Genomic DNA, 14815 nt, shown 5'->3' with positions numbered 1-14815 from the left:
TTAAATATTCAGGAAACTTGTCTCTTTTATTCTATCTACCATCGATATCTCATTCAATTTTTCTTTACCATACATCTGTCGCCTCCATTCATTCAATTCGACACATTGACACAGAAAATGTATTAAACTTTCATTCTGAGATCCACACATAGGACAAGCAATAGATTCCACCTTCTCCCCTTTTCTTCCTTGATACTTTCTTTTCTCAGCAATAAGCCTTCAAATCCTCTTTACTTAACCCAACCTTCCAAAATACCTCCTCCTCCCAACTACCCTTTATTTATACAATTTTAACGACCCTGAACGATCCAGACTTTCCCACCATATCTGGATTTCTTGGTTCTTCAACCTCTCTTGTACCTCCCTTATTACTATTGCATCCATACCTATAATCCTCTTTCCTTCATTCCACCATTCCCCTAATCCACACTTATCTAAGATATCCTTAATCTCTGCCGGCCATCCTGTTTTACTTTTCTGTCTCAACGCCTCTAAGTATGCTGCCTTTGCTACAGTAAATCTCTGCATACCCAATATCCTAACCAGAGGCGCCATTTGGAGGGGTCAGGGGTGGGCACATGCCCACCCCAGATTTTCTGCATGCATTTGAAATTACTACACGCCTATTAACCAAAGAGCGTAATTACTCGACGACCCTTGGGGTAATTACGCTATTTGCTACTAATTATTGTAAACTTTGAAAGTAGGTAAGATACATAATAAAATCCTCGAGTTCTGTCAAATGCCCATTTCCTAGATGATTACGCGACACGAAGTGAGTCGGGGGGGGGGGGGCAAGATGGAGTTTATGCCCACCCCAAGATTTGGTCCAAATGGCGCCTCTGATCCTAACCCAATATCTCACCATGGTCACTAGCCACATAGATCGCAGTGATGCTGACCCTAAATTCTCCTTGATTACCAAATTACTAAACGAATCCCCTAGTCCGAACATCCTCTCATAATATCTCATCATAACAACCTCAAGTTTCGGACCTTTCCGATAGCCCCAGACTTCTGCTCCATAATGCATCGCCGGTACTATCTTACTTGCCCAAATCCTCTTATGTACTCTAATATCTCTAACCCATCTAAGACTACTCCTCGCTTTTTCACTGCTGATATACCTCCCCCTTGCATTCGTTAGATTCAGACGTCAACTGAATTTCCCATTACTAGTAAAATTTAATCCAAGATGAACAAATTCATTTTTCACTGGTATAGTTTCACATTTAAAGAAACATTCACATCTTCACTTTTTATGGCTTTACGACTAAATAACATCACCACTGTATTCGATGTGTTGGATTAACTTCTTCTCTTCCAAATAAACCTCCATAATCTCTGACAATTGTTGCAGTTTCTCCTTTGATTCAGCCAGTAATACGATGTCGTCAGCAAATAGTAGTAAGCACAGTAGTAAACGTAGTAGTAAGCACAGTAGTAATAGTAGTAAATAGTAGTAAGCACAGCAAATCTATCGATATCATTGGTGCATTGCTCTTAACGAGAAATTCATTGGCATCATTTAAATAAAGGCTTCCGTGACAGCACATATCCCTGCTTTTGTCCCAATAAAGATAGCACTGGAGTTGAGCACTTTCCCGCTACTCTCATTACTACCTTCACGTACTTATACATTTCGCACAGCAACAATACAAAATAGTGAGGCAGTCCTAAAGATAATAAAAAAAAAGTTTTTTAACTGAAAGTAAGGAGCGACGTTAAAACTTAAAACGAACAGAAATTACTTCGTATATGAAAGGGGCTGCTTCCTCATCAGCGCCCCTCTCTTTACGCTAAAGTTTGACTCTTTCTCTCAACTCTGCTTGTTAAAACAGTAAAAAACTTTAGCGTAAAGAGCGGGTCCTTACTTTCAGCTAAAAAAGACTCGTTTTTTTATTTAATTTCTGAACGTTTTTGAATCAATGCATGTTTTGATTTTGGTTCTCCAGAGAGGAATAATTAACATGAAATTTGCAAGTTTATTTTTTTTGGCTAAATGGCTTTCTCGTAATTTTGATCCAATGATTTTGAGAAAAAAGGAACGGTTGAGGAAGCCTAGTTGCCCTGTGATTTTTTTGGTTATTTAAAAAGGCAACTAGAACTTTTAATTTTTTAAGAATCTTTTTATTAGTAAAAGATAAACGTAACTTATAAATTAGCTTACGTAAAGAACTTTTGTAATCTCATGTTTTTAGTACATATATGAGGGGTTCATCCTCTCGTCAGTAGTTGAAATCACTAAAAATACTTTAATGTAAAGAGCGAGGTATTAGGAGGAGGTGAGCCCCTCATACGCGTAATAATTTCTGTTCGTTTTAAGTTTTAATGCTGCTCCTTACTTCCAGTTGAAAAAAACTTTTCATGTTTATTTTTCATTGTTTTTATTTAATAATGCTAGAAAATCCTGCGCTCCCTTCATGGAAATTTTCTTCCCCCATGACAAATTCCTCGATGGAAAGTTCCCCCAACATATCCCCCTCTTGTCAACCCCTCCCCCAACCAAAGAATCCCCCTGAAAACGTCTGTACACTTCCCAATTAGCATTACTATATGTAAGCACTGGTCAAAATTTGTAACTTGTAGCCCCTCCCACGGGGCTGTGGGAGAGTAAATCGTACCCAAAGACTAGTTATAAGGTTTTCCGACTCTGCTGAATAAAATGGCTATCTCAGAATTTTGATCCGTTGTTTTTGGGAAAATAAGAGCGTGGGAGGGGGCCTAGGTGCCCTCCAATTTTTTTGGTTATTTTAAAAGGGCACTAGAACTTTTCATTACCGTTAGAATGAACCCTTTCGCAAGATTCTAGGACCACTGGGTCGATACGATCACCCCTGGGGAAAAAAGAAAATAAACAAACAAATAAACACGCATCCGTGACCTGCCTTCTGGCAAAAAATACAAAATTCCACATTTTTGTAGATAGGAGCTTCAAACTTCTACAGTAGGATTTTCTGATACGCTGAATCTGATGGTGTGATTTTCGTTAAGATTCTCTGACTTTTAGGGGGTGTTTCCCCCTATTTTCTAAAATAAGGTGAATTTTCTCAGGCTCATAACTTTTGATGGGTAAGACTAAACTTGATGAAACTTATATACTTAAAATCAGCATTAAAATTACAACGAACTGTTTGACAGGTTTAACCTCAACAGGTGCCTATCCACATTATCATATGCTCCTTTCAGGTCTAAAAAAGCTGCAAATAACCTTCCCCCTTTTTAATTCCTATACTTCTCAACCAAAATTATCATAGTAAAAATATGATATATTGCACTATGGTTTTTTCTAAACCCTACCTGGAAAGGGGATAACAGTTCCTTTTTATCCAATCACCTCCCTAATCTTGATTCAATAACCTTGCAAAAAATCTTACTCATCACATTTCCTAAACTAATTATTCTATAATTACTATGATCCTGCCTGTTACCTTTTCTAAAAATTGGTATTCCTACTGACAAATTCCACTGATCAGGCCATTTCCCTTTTTCAGTCACAAAACTGAAAACGTCTGCTAAAACTGGTACTAGGACTGTTTTCACTATTTTCCAAATCTCTGCTGGTATTCCATCCACCCCTGGTGCCGAAGATCTCTTCATTCCTTTTAGGCTCGCACATACTTCCTTTCCCTTGATCGGTTCTAAGAGATATAATCCTCTTGTCTTAAGGGGAAACCATTCAACTCCCATAGCTCCTCTGCTAAACTCCCTGTACCGTCTCCATATTGCTCCCTTTTGCTAGTGTGGTGCTCCAGGTATGTTGTCCACGACTCAGCTGTTGGTATGTGTTGGTCATTGGTCTTGAATTCACACCTTACTTCACTCCAAAACTGTTTTGGGTCTTTTGACAAGTATTCCTAGCTGATCTTTGTGGCCCTAATCTCTTCTACTTGTTTTTTCTCTTTTTGATTAATCTCTTGTAGATTTTTCTCTTTGCTCGGTACTCCGATAAGTGTTTATTCATTTCCTGGTCATTTAGTGCTCCTTTTACTTTCCTGAGAAGTTGAACAAGGTTTACTTTCAGCCTCCTACAATCCTCATCAAAGAATTCGTTTGTATTTCTCACCATCTTCTTCTTATTTGATACTCCACTGCATTTCTGATATACTTCCTCTGCTTTTTCTTCCATGACTTCTTCTAATTTCCCTTCTCCCAGTATATATATGCATTCCTCCGCCATTTTCTGAATCTGTTCACTTTCTAACAATTCTTTCATACGGTTTTCATCCATACAATCTACCCGAATTTGCTGCTTCATTAGCTTTCTACCCTTATCTTCCACCTTTCCTTCATTCCTCCAACTATATCTCTCACCCTCTGTCTCATTCATCCATTTCTTCGCCTGTCCTGCCTTCAAAACTACCTCTATTGGCTGATGGTCTGATCCTACAATATCCATAACATAAAAATCCAAATAATTTTCCCATAGCCTTCTATCAACCATAATATAATCAATCACGCTAGGCTTCCCCGAACCAAAAGACATAAAATCTCCTTTCATGATCTTTTCCCACCCTTCCATTCAAAATTATCAACCGACCCTCACTACAAAAATTTATCATCTTATGGCCCCACCTATTTTTCCTCCTAGTTTCATCTTTGCTTGTCCTACCTTTCGGGCATCCATTTCTTCCATACCATTCAACCATACTCTCCATTCCTGATAAACAAGGGTTGCTAAGATCCACCTGTGTGGCTTCAACCTCCGTACTCGTACCCGTGTAGGCGTTTAAATCACCTGGTAATACAAAAAAAAATGGTCACCAAAAAGCTCAACATAATTAACATACTCCTCAATTAATATGTCCCATGTATATTCATTCATATAAGAACTACTAGCTGTTGGGGTGGCGCTTCAAGCCACCCCAACACCAAGTTGGTGGGGGCGCTTAGCGCGCGTAAGTCGTTACGCGCCATATTAGTTACGCGCCATTGTAGTTGTGTCCCAGTGTCCCACCTGTGATATATATATATATATATATATATATATATATATATATATATATATATATATATATATATATATATATATATATATATATATATATATATATATGTTTTTAACTACGTAAAACTTGCGAATATACAACATTCTTGGCTGTCCCATTGTCTGTGCATATAAATAGATTGTCAGGTTTACCGACTCTTGAACATGCAACATATAATTGTCCATGGGAAAAATCAGCTAGCGAAAACGCCTGCTAGGTCTTCTGGTAAGGATTTTTGAAACAGAGATCTTATTCACGTAAGGTGTTCTCGATCCAGGAAAGAATATGATTGAATTAGAAAGGAGAGGTTTGCAATCTCTTAGCAAACTCTACGACTTATCACTGACTCACCTGGTACGCAAAATGAACGCCCGTAGTTAAGATTTAAGTGTCAAGTACGTCTTTTTTGTTCATTATTTTCTCTTTTTTCCATTAAATTGTAATCAGGAAGAAATATGTCTATAAATTTATATTATTAATTTCAGTGGTTTTTTACCACTATCGAAAAATAAACTGCTTACAGGATTGTAAGGGGAACGTACACAAATCAACTGCACCCGAGACTCAAGAATTTCTATCACCACTAAAAACTAAGTGAACAAGCACAAAACGCAGCAGGCAGACTGAGTAAAAGAAAATGATCTTCTGCACATATGCCATGTAGATGTGTTTGTTACTGAAAGAGTTAAGAAAAAAGTAAAATTTGCTTTTAATTTGAAAAATTGTACATCGTGTATCGGATTAATTAAATTATGGTCAGCCATTCTATTAAGTACACTATTACAATGTTCACATTTTAAAGTAATTGCCGTTTGATCAATTATCCCTCACGATATCTTTTTCTCAATTTCCTTTTAATAGTTTCCAAAATTTAGGTTACATTTTGACGAAGAGATACATGCGCTGTAGCCAACAGCGCAAGAACCTGTTGATTGTATCCTGCGTCTTTTGTTCAGAGCAACAGATATTCCAGTACTAAGGAATCATTTACCACCAAAAGAGTACAAATCTCTTAGTTTCTTTGGAATATGTTACCTTCGGGTATTGTCTCCTATGTCAAAAAGGTAAATGAATGGTTTTATATAAATGTAATAAGAAAGTTCTCTACACATAGATTAACCATTTGTTTTTATATTTGAAGTGTTATAAAACCTAATCATGATAATTCAACAGTTTTCGGTAACGAACTGTAAGTAAGGAGCGATGTGGCTCAGTAGTATCCAAAGCACTAAAAAACAGAAAAGGATCGAAGTTTTGGCTGATTCCAAATTTGTTTGGAATCATTTAGTTTAATGATACCCCCAAAAAAGCTATGAGACTAAGAAAATTGGCCCAGTTTTCAAAAAAAGGAGGGAAAGCCCAGGAGGACTTAACAAAAATCACACCCCCAGATTCAGCATATCAGAGAATCCTACTGTAGAGGTTTCAAGCTTTTCTATACACGTAGAATTTGAATTTGTTTTTGCCAAAAGAAAGATAGAGTTAATTTTTTTTTCTTAGGGGTGATCGTATCGAACTGTCAATTCTAGAAGATTGAGAGATGGCTCGTTTGAATTTTGGATAGCAATTTCATCAGCGTAGTTGAAAGATACAATAAATACGTCTCTGGGTATAACATAACCCCCACAGCTCCTTGGGAATGTGCTCTAATTTACGAAATTTTGCCATGTTTACCTGTAGTAATTCCTATTGGAAAGTATAAACATATTTTGGGCACGGGGGAGGGGTGGTTCTACTCGAGGGGATTTTTGATTGTCAGAATTTTCCATGGAGACGAAAATTTCCAAAGATGGAGTTTCAAGCGAGAGTTATACACTGGTGGAATTCGCCAGAACACTTGTACAAAATTCTTTTATTTGTCTTACTTTGCCTTTGCCGACTCAATTTTACATGTGGGGATGCTTCAGGGAAATTTTCAGAGAAATTTTAATTACCTGGAGGATTTTTTGGAGTGGGGAAAGTTTTCCGTGAGAGAAGTTCTCCATGGGGAGCCTCACGGTAGAAATCTTCCATTAGGGAATTTTCCACGGGGCAAATTTCCACTGCGGGTGGGGGGTTTCCAGAAAAAATAATTTACCTAGGGGGACTGTCAGCATGATTTGAAGAACCATCAAAAATTGCAGTCTTTGTCAAGTAAAAGCATTCTAAAAAGAACTTTCCAGGTGAAGTTACTCGCAAGAAATTTTCTGGGGAAAATTTCAACAAGGATGGAACTGTCCTGGAAGAAACTTTCTAGGAGGAAGAATTTTACGTGGGGGTGGGGGGAATTTAATTGGAAAATTTTTCTGTGGAGAGAGGGAGTTTTACACAGAGGGAAGCAAAATTTCCCGGCATTATTTGAAAAACAATAAAAAATTAAATAATAACAAGTCTCTTCAACTGAAAGCTAAAAGTATCATTAAAACTTAAAAGAACAAAAATTATTTTCTATATGAGATGTGTTGCCCCCTCCTCAATATCTTACTCTTTACGTTACAGTTTGACGTTTTGTCCTAATTCTATAAGAACGACTCCTGAAGGACAAGGGTTGTTTAATTAGAACAAGAATCTTTTTTAAAAGTTAAAACAAACTTTAGCGTTAAGAGTGAGGTATTGAGAAGGGGGCATCCCCCCTCATATTTGGGAGAGCTTCTGTTCATAAACATTTTTAATGTTGCTACTTACTTACAGTTGAAAGAACTTGTATTTTATTTAATATTAGGAAAAGGTGTTACGCTTTTATTTTATGAAACTTTACTTTTCATCAAATACAATGAATTCTTGTCCGTTCTTGTCTTTGGCAGGCCAGGCTTTTACATATAAGCAAACTAGAAAGAACAACCCCCCCCCCCCAAGAAAAAAGTTCTTCAATGTAAGTAAAGAGCGATATTAAAGATTAAGGGAATATAAATAATTCTTGAAATAAGGTTTAAATAAGGGTTCTCTATTTTGCTGGTTATGTGCTGATATTCTGTAGGGCTTCATAAAATTCTCATTTACATTCAATGTCCCTCGAAGTAAAAGTAAAACCTTAGGACTAAAAATGGAGGGGATTTCTCCCTTCATTGACGTAAAAAAACGAGTAAATGTATATTTTCAATTTATTATATATATATATATATATATATATATATATATATATATATATATATATATATATGTATATATATATATATATATATATATATATATATATATATATATATATGTATGTATATATATATATATATATATATATATATATATATATATATATATATATATATATATATATATGTATATCCCTTAAATTCTTAATAATTTGTTATTTATTAAAGTTAAAAAAGTGAAACTTGAATTTATTTTTACTTATTGTTAGTTTAATGGAGCTCTTTACTCTTCTTTGAAAAGCTTAATTTTTGGAGAAAGTGTTTTAATTTAATTTCTGTTTCTTTTTTTTTATTAACTTGGTTTTTTAACCCTTTTATGAAAAAAGAAATCAATATTTTATATCCTTTACCTTTTTTCTATAAGAATCTTTAGTTTAGCTTGGTATTTGTAAGTTAAAGGAATTTTTTCAACAAATTTTAACAACTTAAATCCCTTTGAAAATCTTGACACACAAAGCATTGTTTAACTTAGTTTTATACCTCTTCAAGTTTCCAGAAAACAAAGGTTAATACCATTCCAAAAAATTCTACCTACTCCCTATGACAAAGTGGATACATTGACAATCGTTTGATTTATTAAACCTTTAAGGTCAGAAGTAAAAATAGTAGTAGCCCTGAAAGTTTAAAACTAATACCCTCAATCGTTCTTGGGATATTGCTGAGATTTCTTAAGGATAATCAGCATACACATTGCCTTTTAATTTACTGTTAAAGCAACATTTGGTTTGAAGACATAATTGGCATATTGCATAACAATGAGGAGTTGACATACCCATTTTCCCCAGCGACATAATTTCTGGACCTTTCAACTACGCTGAAAGAAAACAATGTCTCAAAATTTTGATTGAATGTGTTAGGAAAATTTATGCGCTGGAGGAGGGCTGCTTGTCCTCCAATGAATTCTGTCTCTTAGGAAGGGTGCTAGAATTTTTAATTTTCAATTGAATTAGCTTCTTCAAAACTTCAATGATATTGCCAGCTATGATAGAGCAGCGCTGCCTATAATATTGATTATATGCCTTTTTGAAAACGTGCTTGCGTGTAATTCTTTGGTTTCATCGAAACACCCTCTAAGTGTTCCCTAAAACTATCACCTTAATACACTTAATGTCATTGGTTACTCTAGCCGCAGTAATAGTATTAATATTATACACAAGGTACCTTCTGGTTAGTTCAAAATCCGCCACAACTTACCCTGAAAGGTCTAACTTAATAATATAAGCCATTCTTGAGATATTGCTTTGTCACCGTTTTGAAAATTTACATGTTCATAGTTTATTTTGATTTAGTTCGACATCCGCCCAAATATTCCTTGAAAGCTTTACATTAATACCCTTGGCTTGCGTTGTAGCAATAGTTTCAGTAGGAGTAGTTGCATTAGTCACAGTATGAACATAGCGCCTTTGGTTTTCTTCATCATCCCGTTCAACACACGATTACAGTTTCAACTTAATACTGCCAGCCATTTCTGAAGCATTGCTGATACGTCCTCATCACAACCTGTGTAGACAATGTGTGTTTTGATTTTGTTCAATACAGTTAAGCAATAGTCGCAATAGTAAGCAATAGAGTATTGTTCAATACCCTTAACTATAGTAGTAGCAATAGTAGTAGTAGTATGAGAAGAAGTTGCAGCATCAGGACAGAAATATTACCTTTTGGTTTGTTTAACGTCCCCCACAACAAGTCCTGTAAGTTTCAACTTCACACATAAAATTTTTTTAAGAGATATTGCTGATTCGTCATTTTGACAACCTGCATACAGGCTGCTTGTTGTGATTGAGTTCCCCTTCCCCCCGATATTTTCTGAAAATTTCATCTTTATATCCTTAGGCAAAGATGTAACAGTAGTGGCAATAGTAGCATTATAATTAGAAGTACTAGTAGTAGTATCACCCTTTGGTCAGTTCAACATCCCTTTCATCAAGTCCTGGAAGTTTCAACTTAATAAAAATAGTCGTTGCTATGACATGGCTAATATATCCTTCTGATAACCTCCATATTCATACGCTTCTTGAAATTTTCTTCTTAATACTCATAGACTTACAAGCAATTGCATTAGAACTAGTAGTTGGAGTAGTATTAGGAGTAGTAGTATTAGTAGTAGTAGCAGTAGTAGAAATAGTATTAATATAAGTATTAGCAGTAGTAAATGTAGTAATAGTAGTATTACATTTAGTAGCGTGCACATTGCCTTTTGATCAATTGATCTTGCCTTTTAAGCGTTTTCTAAATACTTGAGATTTTTGAAAATCTGCATGCACGAAGTGTCTTTGAATATGGTTTAAATTTCCTCTAAATATTCTCTAAATTTTCAATTTCATAGACTTAGCCTTAATATTAGTAGTATCATAGAAGTAGTGGGACTAGTAGGAGAAGTAGTTGCAGCAGCATTGTTTTATTAATGAAAGTAGTAGCAATACTGATAATAGTTGTTGTATGTACGTGTTGCCTTGTGGTTAATTGACCATCCCCCTCATGATGCTCGGAACTTTCACCTTGATGTGGTAAGCCGTTCGAAAACTTTTGCTAATGCGGCCTTTCAACCACCTTTTGACACTCTTTTCATCTCCCTGGCACGTAATTGCAATTAAAGTAGTTCTTGGAGTAGTTTAGTAGCAGCAGTAGTACTAACAGACATAGCAGTAAAAGAAGCAGTGGTAATAGTGTTAGTAGTAGCATGCACATATTACCTTTTGGTCAATAGATCCTCAACTTCATTCAATATCTAAAAGTTCCAACTTAATGCCCAAATCCATTCTTGAGATTCGCCTAATTGAAAATCTGCAGACACTTATTGTTTTTTGATTTTGTTAAATTCTCCTTCGATATTCTGTCAAATTTTCACCTTCATAAGCATAACCTTAATAGTGCTAGCACCATAGTAGTAGTGGTAGTAGTAGCATTAATAGTGTTGTATTAATAGTAGTAGTAATAGTAGTAGCAACAACACTAATAGCAGTAATAGCAAGTACATGTTGCCTTTTGGTCAGTTGAATATCCCATTCTTGATTCCCCCAAAGTTTATCTTGATACGGTGAGCCATTCCGAAAATATTGCTGATACTTCAGTGTCAGCAATCAGTGTGTACAGAGCATGTTTTGATTTATTTCAATTTTCCCCTCAATGTGGCCTCAAAAGTTCATTTCAACATCGTAACCCTTTGAAGGCTTGGGCACTGCTGCTACTCGCTATAGAAGCAGTGGCTTTAGTAGTATTAGTAGCAGTAGTAGCAGTAGTTGTAGTAGTAGTTGTAGTACTAATAGTAGTAGCAACAACACTAATAACAGTAATAGCAAGTACATGTTGCCTTTTGGTCAGTTGAATATCCCATTCTTGATTCCCCCAAAGTTTATCTTGATACGGTGAGCCATTCCGAAAATATTGCTGATACTTCAGTGTCAGCAATCAGTGTGTACAGAGCATGTTTTGATTTATTTCAATTTTCCCCTCAATGTGGCCTCAAAAGTTCATTTCAATATCGTAACCCTTTGAAGGCTTGGGCACTGCTGCTACTCGCTATAGAAGCAGTGGTTTTAGTAGTATTAGTAGCAATAGTAGTAGTAGTAGTAGTAGTTGTTGTTGTAGTAGTAGTAGTACTACTACTACTAGTAGTAGTAGTACTACTACTACTAGTAGTAGTAGTAGTAGCAGCAGTAGTAGCTGTAGTAGTAGTAGTAATAGTAGTAGTGGTAGTAGTAGTAGTAGTAGTAGTAGCAGTAGTAGTATTAACACTGGTAGAAGTAGTATTAAAGGCAGTTTTAGTAGTAGTGGTAGTGGCGTACAAAGTAATCAATTTTTAGTCAATTGATTATCTCCCTTATATTTTCTGAGCTTTTCTAATTAAAATGCTTAGTTTTTTCTGAGTTAAGCTCTTTCAAAAACTCGTATGCACATAACCTATTTTTATTTAGTTGAATTCTCCCTTAAAATTCTCTGAGCAGCTTACCTGAACTTCCTTCGTCCTTTTAGAAAGTAAAGGTCTAAAACGCATACCTTTCCCAATAATATTTACTATATGTAACCAATGAACGAATTGCCTAACTTAGAGCCCTTGCCCTCAAGGCTCTAGAGGGGTTTACATCAACAAAGGCATAACTGATAGACCTTTCAACAATGCTGAACAAATTACCAGTCTCAAAATTTTGATTGTGTGTGTTTTGGGAAACGATGAGCGTGGGGAGGGAGGCGGGCTGCCCTTCAGTCACTTTTGACTCTTAAAAAGGGCACTAGAACTTCCGAGCACTTCAAAAGATTGGACCAATCAAATAAGAACCATTCAAAACCACCCATTCCACAGAAACCTTAAATTCCCCGTGGCATAACTCAAAACCCTTGCCCTTGGGCTTTGGTGGTTTGTGTCAACCCAAGAGACATTGGTATACGTTTTTTGGAATATTTTGAACAAACTACTACTACTACTACTAATAATAATAATAAATCACTGCAGCACCAAGCCACCTGAGGCCAACACAGCTACGCACGCTCCTCCTCCAACCTACTATATTCAAGGCCTCCCTCTTTACACCTCCCAGGAAGTTCCCGTTTCCTTTAAATCTTTATTTATGACATCCTCCCAACCCAGGCATGGACGACCAGCTTTCCGTGTAGCCCCAGACGGTTGGCCAAAAAGGACAATCTTCAGCAATCTGTCATCCTTCATCCGCAGAACGTGGCCTAGCCATCTCAACCTTTCTTTCATTATATCTCTAGATAGCGGGATTGAACCACATTTTTTGTACAACCTGCTGTTTGAAATACGGTCAGTCAGCCGGGTACCCAGAACAATCAGTAGGCAATTTCTGTGGAAAAAATCTAGCAAAGTTTCATCTGCTTTTCGGAGTGCCCATGTTTCAGAGCCATAGGCTAATTGACCACTGTCATCACTGTAGCTTGCAATGTTCTAATCTTGGTTTGCAGACCTATCTTTCTATTCTTCCAAACTTTTTTTAACTGTGAAAAAACACCCTGAGCCTTAGCTATTCTACTTTTAACATCTTCACTGCTCCCACTGTCTTTACTAATCATACTACCAAGGTATGTGAAGCTCCCAACCTGATCAATCTTTTCGTTACGCAATGTTACCTTTTCATCTTCACTTATTCCTATCCTTAGTGACTTAGTCTTCTTCACAATAATTCTCAAGCCTATACTAGCACCCTGAACTCGCAAAACCTCTAAAATTCATTAATTTTGCTCACACTTTCATCTAATATACATAATTTAAGTCCAGGAGCGTTTTTCCTCCCCATTTGATTCCGTGGTCTCCAATTGCCTTTCCTGTACTCCTTAAGACGAAGTCCATCAAAATGATCCATATAAAGGGGAATAGAACACAACCCTGCTTAACTTCTGATTTAATACTAAACCAGTTGCTAACCTCATTTCCTACCTTAACCGCAGCAGTATTATTCTCGTACAAATCACTTTAATGTATTTTTCTGGTATACCATATAAGGATATGACCTTTGCTAACGCTCTTCTATCAACAGAACCAAAAGCTTGCTCATAATCGATAAAACTGACGACCAAAGGTGTTTGACAACGAAGGGACTTCTCAATTATAAATTATTGGTCGACAATTAATCTAAGAGTGAAAACTTGGTCGACACATCCTCTACCTTTTCAAAAACCGCACTGTTTTTCCCTTAAAACTTTGTCTACAGCATCTCTCAGTCTAAAAAGTATCATATGGTAATATGCTACCTACAGAGACCAGACTAATGCCTCGATATTTACGACACTCACTCTTGTCACCTTTCTTATACAGTGGTTTAATTAAGGTTTTCCTAAAATCATTAGGTACTTCCCCTTTTTCAAAAATCATATTCATAATCTTTCTTATTCCTAGCCTCAGAGCCACCATATTTAAGAAACTCATTTATCACACTATCAGCACCAGGAGTCTTATTATTTTTTAATCCTTTTAGTACTGTTGCTAATTCTTCCTCACTAAACAAATCTTCCTTCACATCCAAAGTATCACAAACTTCTTCATCTTCATCTATATCTTTTCCTGTAACTATATCTCGGTTTAATACATTCTCAAAATGTTTCGCCCATCTTTCTTTAACTTTTTCCTTATTACTTATTGTGGCCCCATTCCCATCTTTACCTGGAAAGCTTTTTCACTAATATTCCTAGTTGCAGTCTTAGCACTCTTCCCTAAGACACCATCAGCAACTTCACAAACTGTTTCTCTAAAATTCTTCCATCTATCTTCCACATTGTCAAATTTTAAACTCTCAAGTTTAGTGTTCAACTTTTCCTGGAAGGTTTTTCTCAAATTTTCATCCTGGAGTCTACCAACATCACAACTTTCCGGGAGGTAGTTATCCTTCCAAAATTTCAGCTTTAAATTAACCTAAGACACTACTAGATGGTGATCTTTACTTTTAACATCAACAACAGCACTCCTATACACCTTAGTATCTTTTATTGATCCTGCTAGTCTTCGGTTTACAATAACAGAATCAATAAGGTTTGCTGCCTTACCATCACGTGAATACCATGTCAACTTATAGGCCATTTTGTGACCAAACACCGTATTGGTTATAACTAGGTTGTTATACCTACAAAATTGCAAAAGTTACTGTTTTCTTTTCCTACACCAAATTTACCTAGGCTAGGATACCATCCATCCCTGTTTCTGCTGACATGGGTGTTAAAATTCCCTAGCAAAAACGCCATATGTCTACG

At 36.2% G+C, this 14815-nt stretch overlaps 1 protein-coding gene across 8 annotated transcripts in view; it reads left to right on the top strand.

The window, feature by feature from the left end:
- Positions 1 to 14815, top strand: part of LOC136033052 (uncharacterized) — a 342211-nt gene that overhangs the window by 8372 nt on the left and 319024 nt on the right. For all 8 annotated transcript variants that reach the window (XR_010618844.1, XR_010618843.1, XM_065713633.1 and 5 more), the window contains exon 2: positions 5864 to 6052. Coding sequence is in view for 6 of the 8 variants with exons in the window: in XM_065713633.1 (XP_065569705.1) it covers positions 6017 to 6052 (36 nt within the window). In the remaining 2 variants the exon portion in view is untranslated. The remainder of the gene's footprint in view (positions 1 to 5863; positions 6053 to 14815) is intronic.

The sequence above is a fragment of the Artemia franciscana genome, chromosome 11 (assembly GCF_032884065.1).
Source record: "Artemia franciscana chromosome 11, ASM3288406v1, whole genome shotgun sequence".
NCBI lineage: Eukaryota > Metazoa > Arthropoda > Branchiopoda > Anostraca > Artemiidae > Artemia > Artemia franciscana.
This window is presented reverse-complemented; position numbering and strand designations above follow the sequence as displayed.